Genomic DNA, 20,382 nt, shown 5'->3' with positions numbered 1-20,382 from the left:
GTCGCAAGCACCGCCACCCAGCAGCTAACGGTCTCCTACCTTTCTGTGCTGCTGGCACGTACACGTCACCCACACCCACGCCCTAACAAGGCTCGCTCTGAAAAGGCACTGGCCATCAGGCTCAGCCTTCACCCACATCCGGGAAAACGATATTATTCCATTCTATACTAAACTGTACATGCGGGTAGAAGAGCGCTTGCGCCTCTGATGCAGACAGATGCTCGATTCTCACCAGCTGCATACACCAGCTCAGATGCCAAGTAACCCCCATTCCACCGAAAGCGCACGCTCTACAGCTGCGCGATGTACCAATGCACTCACACCGGTGCCATTCGCCTCCCTATCCTTGCGAGTTCTGCCTTCTAACGTCCTCACTTCAGGTCAATGGCCTCATGGCACGCGGCGGTTATGTTCGTGTGCTTCCACTGTGTCGCTGCTTGCGTGGGTCGCCACCGTCATGGGCGCATCGTCATCGTACATGCTGGTGAGGCCGGTAATGGTGCTTGGCGACATGCTTTCAGCGGCCGTGGAGTCGTCGCCGTGGCCCCAGGTCAGGCCCATGCGCCGGAGCTCGGCGCTGAGGTCGCTGACGCCGCCGGGAGTGGTGGGGATCCTGCGGCAGCAGGTGGTGGAACGGTGGACGGAGGAGGAGTCGGTGCAAGAGGATTGGGTAGGGGGACGGCGAGGAATGCCTAATGAACAGGTGGGCGGGGAGGGGTGTTACAAGGACAGCAGCCTGCCATGACATGGTACCTGCACGGCTCGAAAGCCTTCTTCACGTAAAGTTGTGCGCTAAAGAGGAGCAGAAACAGCAGCAGCAAGAGTAGCAACAACATCATCATCATCAGCAGGGTAGCAACGTTAGTAGCAGCAGAAGAAAGGGCTACGGACGTAGCACCACGGCCGATACGACATGAAACAGCGAACAGATTAAAGGAACCTTCATCCCGTACGCTTTGGAAGCACCGTCCCCTGTCCATGGAAATTCCCCTCCCCATTCCCGCTCGTGTTCCCCCCCCTGGACGTTCCGGCCTCTGCCGCAGTTGCCACCTTACCCGGCCAGAAAGCCCTCGCCGATGCTGTTCCTAGGGCTGCTGCCGAACAGCTCACTGGCGGCGCCGTCCGCTGATAAATTAGCTGCCGTGCCGCCTGACTGCCGTCCGCCTCTTACACCGTCATTGTTAGCTGGCGGCGGCCGCTCATCCTGGCCGGGCGTCGGCGAAGCGTCCGGCGACGGGCGAGACCCCAGCGGGTAGGGTGTCGCAACCGCAACCGCAATGGACACGTCATCGTCGTACTCGTCGTCGTCGCCGCCGTCATCTTCAGCTTCGTCATCGCCATTATCGTCGCTTTGAGCCGCGCTGCAACCGCCACCCGACGCTGCACGGCCGACCGAGGCTGCAGGCCTAGCAGCAGCGGCAGCAGCTGTAGCCCTAGGAGCCCCTCCTCCACCTCCCCCTGCGGAATCTGCGGCGGCTTTGGGCGGCGCTCCCAGCTCGCTGCCGTGGCGGCTGCTGCCGTTGCTACTGCCGACGCAGCTGCCAAAACCCTGCCCCCCCGCAGCGGCGTCCACTGAAGGTATAGGGCCCACCAACCCCGCGCCGCCTGCAGGGGCCCCCTGTCCGAGCATGCTCCAGGCCGCATCCAGGCCACCAGACGCCGAGGTCGCCAACGGAAAGAAGGCCTTGGAATGCGGGTCGGAGAAATTCGATGGCAATAGCATCACCCTGGACAATCGCTGCTGCTGCTGCTGCTCCTCCTCCTCCGTCCCTGCTACCTGGTCGTGAGTCCTCCGGCGGCCATGATCCGCCGCCTCGCCTCGCCCGCCGTCGTCGCCGCCAGGGTCCTGCCACTGCTGCTGCTGCGGTGGCGGTGGTGGCGGCGGTAAAGGCGGTAGCGGCAATGCATGTGACTGCGAGTGGTGCTGCTGTTGTAACGAATAGGAACCCTTGGGCAGCACTAGCGGAAACCCCCCCTGCGAGGAGGAGGACAGGAGACCAAGATCGTCTTGGGCGGACAGTCGCAGCAGCCGCAGCACCTCAGACACGTCGTCGGTGGAAGCGCCTGTGGATGACCCAGCGGCGGCGGCAGTAGCCGGAGCTCCGGACCACAGGCCCGCTAGGCCGCTACTGCTGTCGTTATTGCTCAGTCGTAGCGCCAGTGGTCCCATCCCCGGTAGGTAGCCGTCACTGGAGCCCGGCGTGTTGGTTGAGAGGGCCGTTGTGGAGGTTATAGACGTGCGCGTCAGACTGCTTCGGCCGAGTTCAGGGGGGTTCCTGCTACTGCTGCCGGCACCGCCGCCGGTGCCGGTGCCGGTGCCGGTGCCGCCGCTACTTGAGCTGCTTCCATATAGGGCCGCGGCGACGCTGCCCAGAAGCGGGCGCAGGCTGGCCATTACGTCAGCGCCAGCGCTGTCGCTCGTGATATCGCTGCTGTAACTGCTATACACTGCTGCCGCCAGCGCTGCCGCCGCTGCTGCGGCACTTGACGGCGACGCAGCGCCGCTGTCAGCCAAGCCGCCCAGAAGAACGCCGCTGCTGCTGCCGCTGGCCCGCAGCGATGCGAACCCTGCGGAGCTGGAGCTGTTGTTCCGCGCTGCCTCGCCGCGTGGACTTAATCTCGACCCGAACGCCAGTGTCGCGGCACCGCCGCTGCCGCCGCCGGCAGCGTCGCCACTGGAGCTCGTTCCCCCAAATAGCCCAGAGCTTGAAGACGCAAACGGCTCCAGCGGCCGGGGTGCAGCACCACCGGAGCGAGCTGGGCCGGTCCCTGTTCGGTTGGAAGAGGCGGGGGCCCCTCCCCCGGGGGCGAGGGCGAGGAGCCGGGCGGCACCGCCTGCGTCCGACGGCCCCGAGAGCGATGCTGTGGAGGGACCGGAGCCAGACAGGATTTCCGTGGATGCGGGAGAGTAGTTGTGAGAGGAGAACGGACCCCGACCGGCGAGGCTCAGGCCCAGGCCAACCTCGGAGGACCCCGGCGGAGGCGGCGGAGGCCAGGGCGAGGAGCCGCTGCTGAAGTCCGTGCCGCTGCCAGTGCCGCCGCCACCGCCGCCGCCCTGGTCTGCGCTGGAGTAGGATGACGAGGCGGTGGTAGAGGAGGGCGTGGCAATGGGAAGATGTTGTTGTTGTTGCTGCTGCTGCTGCTGTGCTTGGGGCTGCTGCTGTACAGAACGCGCGGAATGTTGTTGTGACGGTTGAGACTGTTGGGAGCGTTGTCGTTGCTGTACGGCCGCTGGAGTGAAGGAGACGTGGGAGGTGTAGGTACTGATGGAGGTGAGGGTTGTAAGGCCCGTGGTAGTGGAGAGGGTGTCAAGGGCGGTGGCGGCAGCGGCGACGTCGCGGCGGGCCGCTGCCGTGCCGTACCAGCTGTCGCTCGACGCTGCCAGGTGATTACTGGAGGTCGGATGCTGCTGCTGTTGCTGTTGCTGTTGGTGGTGGTGGTGGTGGGAGGTGTGCGGGTGCGGGTGCGGATGCGGGTGTTGTTGGGGGGGAGGCGGAGGGGGCATCGGCAGCTGTGGTGGCGGATTGAGAGGTTGCGACAGACCCAGCAGTCCAGAACGCTGCAAAGAGGACCTGTAATAGACCAAAAGAAGAACAACATGGAGGGACGGAAAAAGGAGGAACGTGAATTTGCAGGAGGCGGTCAGTGACAGTGAACGCACACAACTTCCTATTTTGAAACTCTAGCAAAACCCATTGCTACCCGCTACTCTTGTTCATCCTGCTGGCGCTGCTGGTGCTAGGTGCTGGTGCTACTGCTGTCGTGCTCGAGAACGCACCAGCTGTTGCTTGGGGACGTCGTCGTGGTTGTCTCCGTCGTGGTGATGATCGACCTTGTGTTGGCCGCCGGGTCGCTCGCCTCCATGCTGCTGTAAAGACCCGCCATCGCTGGGCTGGAGCCCGGGCATGGATTGGGCTGTTGCAGACCCGGGGGGCCGCTTCCAGCGCCCGCAGCTGCCCCGCTTGGTGCGATAGCTCCAGGACACGACTTGGGCTGTGCCTTCTGCAGCAGCAACTGGAGGCCCACCGCCCCATCTGCGGGTGTGTTTGTGGGGGGTATGGCAGCACATGAAGTTGGAGGGATAGATCAGGGCAAGCGGAGCGGGTATAGCAGGGAGGAGGAAGGGCGGAGGCGGGGGGATTGACGCGGGGATAGCCTTTTGGGTTAGAAATCTATAAGCCTTAGGACTGTGCCTGCGTTAGGAGTGCGGCATCCTAAGCAGGTTTAAGGGGGATGTTGTAAATTTAGGATTTTGCGCGCTGCGTTCCAGCGCTACTGCCGATGCTTGATGTTAGCGAACCCAACAGTCGATGAACTCAGACTCAATTGGGAGTCAGAAGGTGAAGACGTGCCCTATGGGACATGCGCAGTATGTGTGCGCTGGGGGGTTATAAACGGCCCGCAACCCGTTGCCGCCACACAAGTTCAAGTTCCTGCTTTTTGCAGTGCCACGCACAGGCCCCCGTGTACACGCTACACGCTACACGTTACGTCCCAACCTCTAACAACACACGCCTCACCCCCCTTCCCTGCCCCTCCTGCCTCCTCTTACCCAAGCTGCTCTCCAAGAAAGAAGAGCCCGAGGTGATGAAGGCGGGGTGGTGCGCGGCGGGCAGGGTCGCTCGGCGATGGCCAGGGGGCCCGTACAATTGGACGTGCTCGTCCACGCCCAGGATGGCGCGAAGGTCGTTGCTGGTGGGCGTGGCGGAGGACTCGCCTGTCGTACAGCTTCGGTTGGGACTGGGGCTCCATGGTGCATTATGTGTCCGTGTGTTACATGCGAAGACAGGGGAGGGGGGAAGGGACGGGGTAAAGAATGAAAAAGGGGCGGGGGAGAAAGAGCAGGAGGAGATGTGATTGTGAAGCGGAAGGTGAGTTACCTGCGTTACGTATCAGGCAACCTCCACATGCTGCCGTGTCACACAAATGCCTTGTCTCCTAATGACTTTCGTCACGTCGCAAGTGACATAGTATCGAGCGTTTGTTTCCAGCGATCATGTCAGCCACCCTTGCCTTGCTTTGCCCTGTCAGGTGTCATTCTATGCCACATATGCTCACACAGGTCATGGCAGGCCAGGTTACCAGCACCCCTCCCCACCTGGTTCCGGAGCGCTCCTGTCGTCTTGGTTGTTGTTGATGCTGTTGCTGTTCTCGGGAAGGGGACGCGGCCCCTACGGCAGCCATGGCGGCACGATGCAGGGCAGCCGCGGCGGTGATTGACGCCGCGGCGGAATGCTCCAGGGGCCCACGGTTCGGTGGGGCATGCATGCTGCGAGAAGGGTGGGTGTTGGTGGGACACGTCATATATAAATAATATTTACATATGTGTGTACATGTATGTGTGTGCGCGTGTATTTTGGATTGGTAGCAACCCTAAGGAAACCCGGTCCAGCAGGGCAAAGGGCCTCAGTCCAGAGCCTTATGTAAGGGCCGAGCGCTGGATGCAGATGCAGATGCAGATGCCGCACCCGCAGCCGCACCTGGAACCTAAGAACGCTGACGTGGCCCCCCCCCTGGAAGGTGTAATGAGGGGCAGGAAGCTGGAGGGAGATGTGGAGGGAGTCATGTCTGCCAGGACCAAACCCTCCTCGTGCAGAGGCGACAGCGGGCCCCAAGGCCAGCTACTGCGTCTGGAGCCAATCGGCCTGTCGGCCGCCGCGGCAGCGGCGGCGATAGCGGAGGCAGAAGCTGCGCCGCAGCCGCCGCCGCCGCCAGTTGAGCTGGAGCTGCCTGGGGTAATATGACTGCACGAGGCTGCGGCTGTGGCTCCTGTTCTGCCGACGGCGCCGCTGCCTGCTGAGGTACTTCGCGGTACAGGTGTATCTCCAGACTGTGTCACCGTGTCGGAGCTGGCGGTGCCGCTGACGACGGAACGAGGGGTGCCGGCGGCGGGCGCCGTCGACGGACGCTGCGGCGCATTGACGGCCTGGGAAACGCGGGCTGGCGGCGGCCATCCGCCAGCTGCGGACTCCTGAGTGCGCTCCGCTGACTGAACTGCGGTCGTGCTCGGGGACTCCAGCTGCTCCTGTGCACGGGCTGTTGTTGTTGTTGTTGTTGTTGTTGTTGCATTGGCGTCCTTGTCCGGGGCAGCAGCGGCAGTAGCAGCAGTCCCCGGTGGCGCCATAGCCTCCGCTACAGCCACCACGGGCGCCTTACGGAAGAAGAAGGGCCGTTCCGGTGACGGCGCAGAGCTGGTAGTGACGGAGGAGAAGTTGGATTCGGGAGTAAGGTTACTGTCGGACAAGAAGTCAAAGATGTGGCCGTGACGTGGTGTGAAGAGGTTGAGGATGCCGCGGGTCCCTGCAGTGGAAGACCCCGTGGCGGTGGGGGGGCTGGAGGTCTGGGAGTGGAGGCCCAGCGCGCGAAGCACCATATCGGTGTGGCGGGCGGCGTCGGCGGCCACGGCCGCGGCGGAACGCGCGCCAGCAGCACCGCCCGTAGGCCTTGCAGGGAGGTCTCTTTCGCCAGCGGAGTGTTCTGGCTGCGGCGGCTGCGGCGGCGGGTCTGCTTGCTGAAAGTCGTGGGGATAATATTGGGGCACTTGCGGCGGTGGTGGGGGAGGCGGAGGAGGCGTATCTTCGCGCGATGTCTCGCTGCTGGTAGCTCCTGCGGCTGCGGCGGCTGCGGCTGCGGCAGCAGCTGATGCGGCGGCGGAGGTCCCCCCTTCCGTTGCTTTGCGCAATATGCGACTCTGCGTGCGCCATCGTCACAGGAACATCAGACGGGATAACGGTTCTGTCAAGAATTTTTGAGGTGGCAGCAGCGCCCGTATGCGCGCTGATACTGATGGTATTATTACGCTGCCGGAGACAGTGGTGGTGGCAGTGGTAGGACTCAGTGGTCGTGTGGGTGGAAATGGTGACTGTCAGTCGCTGATCAGTCGTAAGGCGTTAGTAAAGCTGGCAAATGGTTGGGGTTGGCGAGGGCTGCGCAACAGCGCCCCGCACAACATGCAACATGTTGACACGGTACCCATATTAATCGTAAACCTGAAGAAGAAGAAGACCTTTTCCTCAGCTAACGACAGCTCATTTACCCACAGTACCCCCCCACTGCACCTTCTCTGTGACCATCTCCCGGCCCAGCTCCTGCTTGCGGCGTTCAAAGGCCTGCTGGTGGGCCCGAATGGCCGCCAGCTGATCCTCCAGCAGCTCAGACCTCCGCTTGACAGCCGCCTCAGTGGCCTGCGTAAGCCGCAACAACCGGCGGATGGATGATATTACACACATACATACATACATGCATGCACGCACGCGCGTACACACACACACAGCATCATGAATCGCATCACGTCCCGAAGTTCGTGGCTTGTGTGCTGCGTGAGAGCTCCTGGTTCATTTTGCGTTTCACGTTCTTTGCGTGATTGGCGTCCTGGGACGTGAGAGCAGCAGCACGAAATCGCAGATGGTGCGGCACGGCACGGTATCCGCGGGGCATGTGATGACATCGCAGAGCCCGGTATCTTGTAATGTCATAACGTGTCGTCCACCGCGTCCAGACGTTGATTTCCCGTGCACATTCCCGGGAAGGAATGGGCGGGTGGGGGCCGCACCGGCCGTGCCGTGCCCAGCAGAGCGTGTGCACACGCACGCACATATGTGTACACACACGCACGCGTGGTTACACATACAGCCGTGGCGCAAAGAGAGAGAGAGAGAAAAGGGGGAGAGGGGGGGAGAGAGAGGGGGGAGAAAGAGGCCCGTATGCAATCTAGTCCATATGGAGGAGTGGCAAGTAGGCTGGGCCCCACCTGCCCCTCCATCTCCTTGGATAGCCGCTGCAGAGCTTCGTCATGCAGCTTCCGCAGCTCGACCAGCTCTCGGCGCTGCTGCTCGTCCAGCTTGGCTAGCAGGGTCACCGCCGCAGCCGCCTCACTGGCCTCCACCTCCCGTTGGAGACTGCCCAGTCGGGCGTAGTGCACAAGATTGGCCTGGGGGGTGGGGGGAAGCGAGATGGAGCGAGGTGGCGGTGGTGGACATGGTGGAGGTGGTGTGGGAGGGGCAGTGGTGGTGGTGGCGGTGGCGGCGGTGGGGGGCCCCGGAGCGAGGTACACACACATATACGCACACACATATACCCACACACATACATACAGGCGTACCCGCGGAGGTCAGATATCGCATGCAAGGGGTAAGAGAGAGAGAGAGAGAGTCATCAACATTCCCTACAACCCGCATACTGTACCTTCATCTCGTCCTCCTTGGCCTCCAGATCCGAAACCAGTACGGCATCTCGCCCGCGCTCCACAGCCATGACGCCCACCAGCCGCCGGATATGCGCCTCCTCCGCCGCGTTCTGCCGCTCCAAGTGCCTGCGGGAGGTGCAGTGGGAGTGCGCAGCGAGGGGGTGTCTGTCATGTCACATGTCAAATGTCATGTCACGTAATGTCATGCCAAATGTCATGCCATGCCACGTTATTTCATGCCACATGCCATGCCACGTAATGTCCTGTCCTGTCTGAGGGTCGTCAGCTCCCCTGTCCTGTCCTTAGCCCTGCTCACATCCCTCCTCCGCTCACCTGCGCCTCTCCAGGAGCTCGGCCTGCACCGCCATGGTCCTCGCCGCAGCCTCCGTGTCCGCCAGCTTCCTGCGGGCCGCTTCCGCTGCGGCCTGAGGGGTACCGGGCCCGCAGTAGTGTAGGTATAGGTATAGGTATAGGTATAGGGACGGTGAGCGGCGAGAGCCGTAGTGGCGAGTGGTGGTGATGGTAGTGGTGGTGGTGGTGGTGATATTGAGGATGAAAGGAAGAACCACTTCGTAGCGATGGTGGTGGTGGTGGTGGTGGTGGTCAGGAGGTTGGAATTCCTGCCGCACACACGTTGGCTCGCTACGCACACAGTCGGGGGAGTACGGCACTGACTAATGGGAGGAAGGGGAAAACCCCGATTACTAGGAATTTAGACATTGCTAAGGGACAAGGACAAAGAAGAACGACACCCGTCCTCCCTCCTCCTGTCCCCTTTCCACACTGTGAAGTACTGCTACTGGGTTTTACTGTTCCCGTGGCATTAGCGTTCCCTGGCGGGCGTTTGAGTCACGCCTGCTGGGTTCGTGTTTTTCCCCTTTCCCCCGCAACTTCCCAAATAGGGCCGCACACACGCTTCGGTAAAGGTGCTGCTCGTGTGCCATCCCCTCCGCCATTTTCCTTTTCGTAGCTCAATTCGTTAAAACCCTAAGTACGCACCCTCCGGTACACACACACACACCATGGACTATACATGGATATACAGTCCATAGCCCACGGGCTTTGACGGACACTTCCCCCCGCATTCCTGCGGCACTTGTTACTTAACTTGTACACCCTACCTCCATTTTCGCAGCCCAGATCAATCAAAAACACACACCCTACCTCCATTTCCGCAACCCAGATCAATTAAAAACACACACCCTACCTCCATTTTCGCAACCCAGATCAATCAAAAACGCACACCCTACCTCACCTCCATTTGCTGCCGCTCCTGCTCCAGGAGTTGCTCCCTCCTCATCTGCTCCGCCTCGTACCAGGCCATGTCTGCCCGGGCCCGCAGCCTCAGAGCCTCCTGCTCAGCTGCAGCCCGGGCAGCCAGTCGGGCTTCCTCCGCAGCGCGAGCCTCCGCAGTCACCAGCGCCGCGTCCTCAGCCATGCGCCGCAGCCGTCTCTGGCCATCCAACTGGTTAGCGTTGGTGTAGCGGTGTGGGCGGGGGTTTGGGGTGGGGGGTAGGAGAGTGTAGACCACATACAAGTAGCCGAGGCGTGAGCAAACTGTCAACGTCCAAAAATCACTAACTGCTGATGCTAGTGGGTGGTGGGGGTACCAAAAACTCAGGAACCCCAAAGCCACATCGACTCAAGACTCCAGTCGAACAGTGGAGGATGAGTCGAGATTGGGCGGAGCGGGGACGACGTTTCAGAGCCGGATGAGCGGTAACGGTGCTTGTTATTTGCCGCGAGTTAGGGCGGGGGGACGGTGGCCCCTGCTGGCCAGGTTCACCAGCACCTAAATTCCTTTCGTTGGCAGGAAACGTCGCTTGCGCAATTCGCTCACTCAATGAAGCCACTGTTGGTAACACCTCACAGCGAATTAGAGCTCTCGAAAGGAGCGGCCCAGCCCAGCCCAGCCCAGTGAAAGGCCCGGTCAGGCCCAGCCCAGCCCAGCGCGACCCCCCTACCGTCATGACATGGTCATCAATCTGCAGTGCCAGCTTCTGCGCCTCCCTGGCCGCTGCGCTGCGTGCCGCACTCTCCTCGGCCGCCACGGCCAGCTGAGCGCGCCGCTCCTGCTCGTGCTGCAACCGCTGCTTGCGGGACTCGTCCTCTGTACGGGGCGATACAACACGGGGGGACACAGCACGCAATAGCGACCGGACCGGGGGACGCGTGAGAGGTTGTGGTAACGATGAGGGTGATAGAAGTGTGGGTATGGGCATCGGCAAAGAGCAGCTGTGGTAGCTGGTACACAGTACGGCTCACATAACAGCTACAAATACGCCCTAAGTGCGTCCACCAGCATCTCGAGAGGCCTTTTCAGTGGTCAGCTACTACAGGTAGGGCCATGGACCGAAATGGGAGAGCATTGCAAGAGAACGGCTAACCAACAACAAAGAGGATTTCGGTCTTAACGGGGTTACGGACAGAAAGGTAAAAAGACGGAGGAGATGGACGAACAAAACGTGCAAGGGAGGAATAGGCCCAGGCAAAAAGCTGCCAGCGTGTGTGTATATAGATGTGTTCATGCCCTTCGGAGCCGCGATGAGAGAAATGCCGATGGTGGTACAGGGGAATAACTTTACCGAAGCGAACGGCGTAGTCACCAGCGACGTATGTATGTATGTATGTATGTATGTATGTATGTATGTATGTATGTATGTATGTATGTATGTATGTATGTATGTATGTATGTATGTATGTATGTATGTATGTATGTATACGTGGAGAGATGTGTGTTTTAGGGGAGCTTACAGCGTGGCGCCTTCCCGCTCTCGTAGTCCCCCCCCTCACCCACTCACCGATTTCCCACTCCTTCAGTTTGGCTCGCTGCTTGGCCTCCGCCTCCATCTGCTGGGACAGAAGCTCGTCCCGTACGGCGGATGCGACGGCAGTGCGCCGTACGTCATCTTCCATTTCCCGCATGCGCTGCTGCGCGTGGAACTCCAAGGCCTGACAGGATGCGAGGACGGGGGTTTGGTTTGGGTTGCGCAGCACTGGAATGACGTTCGGGGGTTACGGAAGGAAGAGAACTCTGGGAAAACCCATCGCGGGCCACGTGAACCTGTCATAAACTGTTTTTTCCACGGACTCTCACATCACGGAGGAAGGAAGCACGCCGCCAAGGCACGGTGCCTTTGCCTCGTATAAAAGGCAGAGGGTTTAGGTCAAGGGGGCCCCCCCTCAAGGGCTTCAGGAGCGCTCTGTGAAGGGGTGAAGGGAAGGCACTCAAAAACCCAAAGCACTCCCACACAACAACAACAACAACAACAACAACAACAGCAGCAACAACGTGCCAGACTGCTGCCTTACCCCGGCTCATCCGTTTACCGCACCTTGATCTGCTCATCCTCCTGGCGACTCCGGACCTGCTGCGCGGCCAGCGCCCGCTTGTGTGCCATCTCGGCACGTGCGAACTCCAGCTCGCGCTGCCAGGTAGCCCTTACCTCCAGCAGATTGGCCTGGTGGGCCCGATGTGCGTGTAGGTGCGGGCAGGGCGGGCCGCAGGAGGGTCAGGTGGGTTCGTTTTAAATGGGTTTGCTTAAAATCGGTTGGGGCGAGTTGCTGCTTGGCCGGGAAAGTGCCGGGAGAAAAGAGGAGTACTTGACCACATAGCAATCCTTTTGCGTGTGCGGTGTAAGAACAATCAAGAGCTTTCACATCTCTTTTCGGTATTGTTTTTTCCACGCCCTCAGCAAATCCCACCAACTCTTCAGGGGCTTCGCTCAGGAACCCTAAACCCTCTTGGCCTCGTCGCCCCGGCCCTGACCCACGCACCTGGTACGCCTTCTCCATCGCCGCGATCTGCCTAAGCTTCTCCTCCTTGGCTCGGTCGTCCAGCCGGGCCATCTCACTGGCGGTCTCCGCTTCCAGCTGCCGCAGCATGGCCCGCCGCTGCTCCTCCAGGGCCGCTAGCTGCTGGCGCTCCGAAGACAGGGAGGCGGCCTGATAGGGGTGCGGACGTACACACACACAAACACACGCACACACGGGGACAAACGTGCATAATTGCATCGAAGGAAAGTCGCGCAATTGCTGGAACCCTGACTTTGCCGCCTCTGCCTTTGGGCGACCAAAGAAGGGTAGGGAAGACCATATGCAATATGCAAAAAATAACTCAAACTGCCGAAATCCAAGGTACCAACTCCAAAGCAGGTTGAGAGGTGATGTGACGACATCCATCCATTCATCGATCTATCCAGACCTCGTGTAATTACCTATCCATGAACGGTCTCTTCGCGACTCTTCTCCTCCTCACCATCTTCTCCACGCACGCACCTGCAGCGCCACGGCACGCGTCCGCAACTCCAGCTCCGAAACTACGGCCCTCCGCCGCATGATGGCGTCCTCCGCCTCCTTGATGCGAGCTCGGTCCGCAGCGAACAACTCCACTGCGCCTGTGGAGAGCATGTTAGGACGGGGGGAGACCGTTCGCCTTCAGTCAAAACGCAACCCGCACTGCGCACAATGAAGTGTTCTGCTGACCTAAGCCGCGGCGAGTATGGCACACGAGTGGTGGCCGAGGGAGAGCTCAAGAAAACCCCTGAGACATGACACAAGGCCATACAGTACCCGGTAACTATCCCCCACAGTTACTGGGTTGCGTAACATGAGCGTGCGTGCCAGAGAGTTTATGTGTGTTTATATATGCGTGTGTATATCATACGCGAGAGGCCCACGCCATGCTGGACATGAGCCTTTCCTTCTCCACTCTCTCTCTCTCTCTCTCTCTCTTTTCTCTCTATATCTATCTATATCTATCTATCCCAAGTAATTTCATGCGGCTCTTTAAACACAGCGGAGCGACAGCGCCGAGCTCGCAGCCACCCCGCCCCACGCCATTTCATACGCCGCCAGATCGCACCTGCGGGGAAGTCCTTGAATTCGACGTAGGTGGGGCCCTGAGGCAGCGGCTGCCACTCATTCGGCACGGGGCGGAGCTGCTCGGGTGTTCGGTCGCGGAGGAGGTAGGCCACCTTGAGGATCTGCAGCGTCCCACGGGTCGTTGACCGGGTTCGGCAGTACAACAAGTAACACGCTGTGTAAAAGCTTCTGCTTCTCCGCTGTCGGCATTCCTACGGCTATTTCGCGGCGCGGCGCGGTCCTAAGCATACATGCGTCGCCAAAGCGCCAAGCGCCACGGCAGAGGATCGTTACGCGGAGGGCTACTCCGACACCATTGATATGCATGGCAGGTCGGGTTTACGCGCCCGATCCCGGCCCAATCCACACCACTCACACCTCGTCTTACATCACAGTGCAAGACCGAATGCACCCTCCCCCACCCATACCGCATGCGCCACACGCCTCACCCACCTCGCCCATGTCGATGGTTGGCGGCCCCGCCAGCCAGTTGGCTAGCTTGTGGTCCGTATCCATGGCCATGATCTGAACCCGCAGACTGATGAAGTAGGCGCACACGAACATGTACAGTAGGTCGGGCCCGGCGGTGATGCAGTGGTCCCACAGCTGCGGTCAGTGCGGTGCGGCATGGTGCAAGTGTGTGTGATGTGGGGTGGGGTGTACACGGGGTGAGGTAGCGAGCAGAGCGGGAGGAAGACAACAACAAGGGCGAGCAGATGGCACCCAGCAGCGGCACAGGAAGGGGCAGGGACAGCCACCACCACACAGGAAAGGGGAAACAGGAGGTGCGGATGCGGATGTGGGTGAGGGCATAGGTCGGCCACGCTTTTCCCACGCGCGTACAACACTTACCCGCAGCCAGTCACTCCTCGTGAGCAGCTCTGTCCACAGGGTGGCGAGGTGGGGCCACACCACACCCGCCATGCCACCCCGGTAGGTGTTGAAGTGGGCAGCCAGCGGGGCGTCATGCAGCGACAACAAGTCCTGAGCGGCGGCGGCGGCGGCAACACTACGTCACATCATTTCGGCATCCAGAAGAAAGAACGTCGGGGATGAGGCATAAAAGGAGAGGTGCGGTAGGGGATGCAGAGCGTGTCCGTGCGTTTTTAGGGAACGTAGAAGTTCGGGGAGAGGAGGGAGGGTTGGAAATGGGTCGTAAAGGGGAAGCGCGGGCACGACAACGACGAAAAACATATACACGCGGCCCTCCTCAAGTGACCGGTTCCGGTCCCGACCCGGCACGACCTGTCCTGACCTGGTACGGCCTGGTACGACCTGTCCTGACCTGGTACGACCTGTCCTGACCTGGTACGACCTGGTACGACCTGTCCTGACCTGGTACGACCTGTCCTGACCTGGTACGACCTGGTACGCGAAGCCCGTTCCCTTCGCACCGCCTTGAAATCCCTAAATCCTGGACACCTCTGACTGACCCGCTCAAGCTCACAACCCAATTTGAGATCCACCCTGTCCTCGGGCCCATGCAGCAACCCCCCATGCAGCACCAACACACGCCGAGACGCACACACACCCACACCCACACACCCACACACTTATACGTACACTTACGCACATACAAATACTTATACACATACACGTTTGAACACACCTGTAGGCGGGTGAGCAGTCCCAGCGGTGGGTGCGGAAAGCGCTCCCACCAGCCCCTCATCCAGCCGCAGCTCAGCAACGTGGCGACAGTCTCGAAACAGCGCTCGTCCAGTGCCGCGCTGCTGCGAGGGCGCCGAGCGCCGGCAGCAGCAACTGGACTGCCGCGGTGCAGCGCCGACGCCGAGGCGAACAGCTTGACGAACGGAAAGATCAGGTCCGGCAGGAAGGACGACTCGGCTGCATAAAAAAGGATGTGGAGGCACAGCAGAACGCGTAGAAAGGCGCCGCACGGTACACAGAAGGTAGGAAGCGCACGCGTTCAGGTTTTTTTACGGAAGAGGGGTAGGTTGGGAGTAGTTGCAGGGAAGAGGTGAGGTCGCCATCGGTGGGAGGTAGGGGCGATGTGCCCGATGTGTTCCTACCTCCGTAGCTCCTTACCGGACCTTATCGGACGACATCTGACCCTGCCAGGCCCCCGTCCCTGGATTCCGGCGCGTCCCCTCTTTCCCCTCCTCTCGGCCTTTTACACCAGGCGTGCAAACTGTACCACGCCACTTTCCCTCTGCGTTACAAAATCCTCACCCCTGTCCCTTTGCCTGGCAAACAAACCTCTCCCCCCACACACACACAAATTGTGACTTCAGCTTAGGACTCGAGAAGTTTCTTAGGGTTTCCGACGCCGGCAGTTCTTTCCTCGTGTTTCCCCTTGCATATAATCCCCCCCCTCACAAAGACCTACCCTCCGGCACTCACCGAACACAGGGCACCAGTGCGCCAGCTGCGACAGCGTCGCTGCCAGTCTCTGAGCCAGCGCCCGATTGGCCAGGGGCAGCTTGGACTGCACGTCCTTGAACGCGGGGTGCAGACCCAGACCAGCCAGGCAGGCAAACGCAGCGGCGTTGTGGGGCAGCTGAAGCAGGAACTCCCTACACCGCCGCGCCGTGGGCAAGCGCAAGGGCAAATTAAGAAAACCGTAATAGCAAAATGCGGTAAAAGCCCTGTGAATGCCATCTGACAGGTAGTGGCCCCATATGCGTGAGGGACTCGCACGTCCGCGGCTGGCGCGGTAATGATACAGCAAAAAAAAAACCAAAACACCGCTCCCTTTCAACACGCATATATACCTCATTGTGCTATCTTACGGCCACTTCAGTCAATACCACTAATATCATCATCATCATCATAATAATAATATTTATTCCTGGATACCCCAACCCTCAAATATGTTCGCTGCACGCACCAGATCATCAGCCGGTATTTGGCGGGGTACTCCCCGAAGGCCTCCAGCAGAGCTTCCAAGCGGGTGCGATTTAGGGATAAGGACGCTGCATCAGGTTTGACGCCGCCGCCGCCGCCGCGGCGGCCCACGGCGGCTCCGGAACCCGTCCGCAACTGCATGGCGACGCCGCTGACAGGCGGTCTCCCGCCGGCGGCCTGCATGCAGCGGTCGCACACGTGGACCCAGAGGCAACAGAGGCTTACAAAGGTTTGAATGGATGCCTGTACGCTTGATGCGCTTGAATGCTTGGCCTGCAGAGCCCATCACCCGCTAGTGCGCATCTTTTGGGACGCAATAGGCAGACGTCTACTAGAGCACACCTGTGAGCACGGCATGGCTCTGCACGTAGGGCCCCGTGTGGGTGAGGTGGGATAAAGAAAGGGAAAGCAGGAGGGCTGTAAGCCACACCTGCTGGGTTCTTTTCGTTCCTACCCTTTTACGGGCCTTAACCACACCTGCTGGGTCTTGGGCAAGGCTAAGGCCTGGGGGGCCCCGCTCTGCGCCGCCGCAGCCGCTACCCCCGCAGTTGCGGATCCAGATCCAGGCCTTGGCTTGGGCCCCGCGCCCCAGCCCGCAGCTGAGGTCTGGCCGCTGTGTGCACGCCCGGAGTCAGGCTGCGGGGTTGTGTCGGCCAGGGGAGCTCTCGCTCCTCGCGCTCCGGGGAGGCCAGCTACCTCCTCGAACTCCTCAGCAGCAGGGAAGGGCTGCTGCTGCTGGTGGTCCTGAGTAGCGAGTGGAGAGTGGACAGCAGATGTGGGACGGGGGCATACAGGGATAGGAGGTGTAAAAATTATTAGTCAATGGGACGGGAATGGAAAGTGGAGGCGAGCTGGGGCTTCTAGGCTCCATCTCTTTTTCAGGTTTTTTTTTTGGGGGGGGAGAGGAAAGGTTGCAGATGATGGGCCAGGTGGAGGGGATACCGGAAACTGGTTTTGAGGAGGCCGGGGGAATGAGACCGCAGCATTCAGGGGAATGGATGGAGGCTGCATGGGGAAAGGGAAAGCGAAAGCGAGGTGGGAGGGAAGGAAGGAAAAGGGTAAAAGCGGAGGGATTATTATGGCGACAACGAGAGGGTACCCCCGGGGGAAAAACCTCTGGGTTGGTTTTTTGGGGGCAGTAGGTAGGTGAGGAGAGAAAGGCCATCTGCGGGTCCTTGCCAAAGGACGCAAGCGGCATGAGCACGGTATGCTGCATTTCACACAGGACGGCTTGACCTTGACCTTGACCTTGACCGACGGGAGGGAGCGCGAAAACCCGGTGCCATACCATACCCTGCTGTGTTCTGCCCTGCACTGCCCTGCCCCATATACTGTGGGGCTATGTATACTGACCCACCGACCCGGCAATCCACCTTGGCGCTCTCCAACTGCAGTTGCTCTTGCGCCCGATGTTGCCGCAGGTGCTCGAGAGCTACGGCGGCGGCCAGGTCGTTCAGCTGGGTGGGCGACACACGGGGCAGCGGCCGCGGGGGCTGCGCGCTGGAGACCTTGCCGGCGAGGTCGTAGAGAAAGACCTGTTGCAGCGACCCAAACGGAAAAACACACCAAAAACAAAAGAGAAAGGAGTAAGAGGGATTGTTTGCGCTGTCCCCATCGTGTTCCTATCGTGAGTCCGTAAATGATGGGTGCAAGAAGGGACGGGGGTAGCGGTGCGTGTTTCCTGGCCTTTCCTTGGGTTTCCGGGAGGGCATTTCTTCCTTTCGCTCAGAGCTAGGGAGCGAAAGAACAACGGTGTTCTCTAAGGAGACTTCTTGTATGGCAAAAAAACAGACAAACAGACAGACAAACACGTGCGAGCGCGTGAACAACGCACCTTGCCATCGGCGGTGAGTGCCATGTGCTGCGCGCGGGCGTCGAGGGTGAAGCTGCCGTCAGGTCGGTTGGGAAAGCTGTACGGCACGGCGCCCACACAGCTGCACGACAACACATCCACAAACGCGATGGAGCCGTCCGTGAGCATAGCGGCCACCGTTGCCGAATCCGGGAGGAAAGCCACTTGCCGTACACCAATCGCCATGCTCAACTTCGCCGCCAGTGCAGCTGCCGCTGCTGGCAGCCCGGTGCCGTCTGCACCGAGCGCCGGCAGCGCCGCCGCCCCCGCGGCAGCCTCCTTTGCGGCGGCGGCGCCTGCGGTTGCGGCAGCGGCCCCTGCAGCCCCCTCTCCGACGCCACGACCTGTGTCGAGCTGCGACGGTGGCGCCGGCAGGCCAATGCCGTACCGTAGAAAGCCGCCGATAACGCTGTACACCAGCAGTACGGGCAGCGTGGGGCCGCAGGAGACGAGCAGCTGGCCGTCGGGGCTGAGGCAGAAGGTCGTTTGGAGGGGTCGCAGCGGCGGCGCCACCGGCAGCGTGAACGAGCGCACCAGTGCAAAATTCCCCACGGACCAAATGAAGAAGCTGCCATCCTGTAGGGAGCGCGCACGAGCGAAACACAGAAGCAAACACGGTTTTCATGATGCGGTGAAACGGCACAAGGCACGCGCAGGTGACAAAACCACAGTGGTATACCTCACTGGCCTGGCTTTGTGGCCTCGCTCTCCTCGCTCAGGCTTCGGGGCCTTACCGTGAGGCTTTCAGGCTCCCGGACTGCCCTTGCTGCCCTCATAGAAAACCTCGCATCCTCCTGTCCCCCATCGCATTCCCTTCCGCAACCCCCACCCCAGATCTGTCCGGGACTTAGGGTTTCAGATTTCGCTTGTTTTTGCTGTTCAATTCCTAGCCTGCCCCACATAGACCGTTGCACCTTGAATTGGGTCACGATGGCCTGGCCGTCCGCTGTGTAGCTGGCCTGCAGCGCGCCGTAGGGGCCACTCCCCAGCACCCTCTTGCGCCGTAGCTTCTACAGAGGTAAAGCAGAGCCGGGGGAGGTCAGAGGTTTAAGGAGGAAGGAAATGCGCAAGCACGAGAGCGCGAGAAAGCACGAGTACAGACAAAGACTTGTTGTGCAGCAACGCAGCAGGTTACGTGTGAACGCCATGCCGTCACTAGGACGAAGACATGAAAAACAAAGATGTTTCAGCACGGACAAGACGCTTAACGAGCGACCTCCCCACGCAGTAATGGTGCATGAAGGCCACATGGCCACACGCCGCCACCACGCCACACGTCCTCACTCCGGACCGACCGTTACAAACCAACCGCCCAGCCACCCAACACACACACTCACACACAAACCACATACATACATACATATATACGCACACCTGTATGTCCCACACCAGCACTCCATCCACCGAAGTGGATAGCAGCTCGTTCAGCTCTCGATTGATCTCCAGGTGACGTACAGGACTGCATAAGGCCCCCGGGAGGCAGGCAGACTTGAAACGGTTGGGGCCTTGGAGTGAGGGGGATTATTAAGGGCCTTAGGGATGCGAAGGGCACCTTAGCAACCACGGCGAATGGTTGGCTTTGTCGTGACCCTCTTGGCCACAATGATGGCGCGAGGGATGGGACAAAAAACAGTGGCGGTGCCTTTGCGATGAGGATGGAAAACCAGAAGATGAAGGGTTTGCTGCCTGGGCACGGTTATAGTACCTGTACACTGCCTTCCAACCTTTCTAAAATTTGTGCAACCCAAGTGGCTAAAGTGAGCATTCGCATAGCGTGATAATCATACTTGTATTTCTATCTGGGTTCATTTACATGCAATATTGGCCGGTAAGGATCGAGTCACTGTTCCAATTTCGTGTCGAGGTTGGATTTTGCCTTAATAGAAGGGGTGAAATGCGTGGGGCCAGAGCTAAGCGATCGGGAACAGACGTCCGATCAGCGACTCACCTCCTGTGCTCCCGCAGCACGCCAGTAACGGTCCCCTTGGATGCGTCATAGCAGCGAATACTGCTGTCAGCAAAGGCCACAAAGATCACGCGCGGCCCGTGAATTAGGGCAGCGGTGCCTTGAAATCCTGTCCTGTCTAGGCACGAGAAGCGATTCTGGCGGATGTCGAACACGTACACCTGGCCCCGGGTATCAGCTGTCACCAACAAGTCTGCCCGCCGCTCCATCGCTGCCACTGTAAAGTCTGGGGATCTGACAGCTTCAGAGACCTTGCTTGCAGGGACTTGCAGGACAGCGACAAGGCCGCTGTGCCCTGGCGTTGGCTTTGTCGTCCAAATGCGGCCATGCTGTCCAGTGATGCTCACCGCTGGAATATTGTACTTAAGCATCGTTGTAACCTTAGGTTCCTTAGACGATTTTTTTAAGGTTAAGACTGTTCCACCGGGTGCGCTCTCCGCACTTGGTAATGGACGGCCGTCTGTCAAGCTGCGGCCATTTGTGCATTATTTAAAAATCTTGATAGCAAGGCTTTCAGCAATTTAGGGTCGCCGCTTTCCCGTGGATGAAAAACGTTACGGTCAACGGCAAGAAGGATAAGTTGAATACGATGGTACGGCGTCGGCATTTTGCACGCCCCTGCCTATGAACTGGCCTTCCTGAATTGCATGA

At 60.0% G+C, this 20,382-nt stretch overlaps 1 protein-coding gene across 1 annotated transcript; it reads right to left on the bottom strand.

Annotated features, from left to right (window-relative positions):
• Positions 1-390: 390 nt before the first annotated feature.
• Positions 391-20,102, bottom strand: VOLCADRAFT_95633 (uncharacterized protein; the record flags this gene model as incomplete). Its single annotated transcript, XM_002954701.1, has 31 exons — positions 391-613; positions 754-792; positions 1,056-3,065; positions 3,779-4,034; positions 4,553-4,692; positions 5,099-5,269; positions 5,481-6,691; positions 7,059-7,184; positions 7,751-7,930; positions 8,185-8,311; positions 8,519-8,610; positions 9,441-9,650; positions 10,150-10,295; positions 10,987-11,137; positions 11,521-11,646; positions 11,963-12,130; positions 12,464-12,582; positions 13,050-13,170; positions 13,502-13,654; positions 13,901-14,032; positions 14,404-14,515; positions 14,707-14,893; positions 15,410-15,582; positions 15,897-16,090; positions 16,344-16,526; positions 16,610-16,657; positions 17,287-17,370; positions 17,748-18,341; positions 18,500-18,775; positions 19,140-19,224; positions 19,714-20,102. 31 exons carry the CDS (start codon positions 20,100-20,102, stop codon positions 391-393), a joined length of 8,226 nt encoding a protein of 2,741 aa, XP_002954747.1.
• Between the last annotated feature and the right edge of the window lie 280 nt (positions 20,103-20,382).

The sequence above is a fragment of the Volvox carteri genome (genome assembly GCF_000143455.1).
Source record: "Volvox carteri f. nagariensis unplaced genomic scaffold VOLCAscaffold_45, whole genome shotgun sequence".
In the NCBI taxonomy this organism is placed as follows: Eukaryota; Viridiplantae; Chlorophyta; class Chlorophyceae; order Chlamydomonadales; family Volvocaceae; genus Volvox; species Volvox carteri.
Note: the sequence above shows the minus strand (reverse complement) of the source record. Positions and strands in the feature narration are given on the sequence as shown.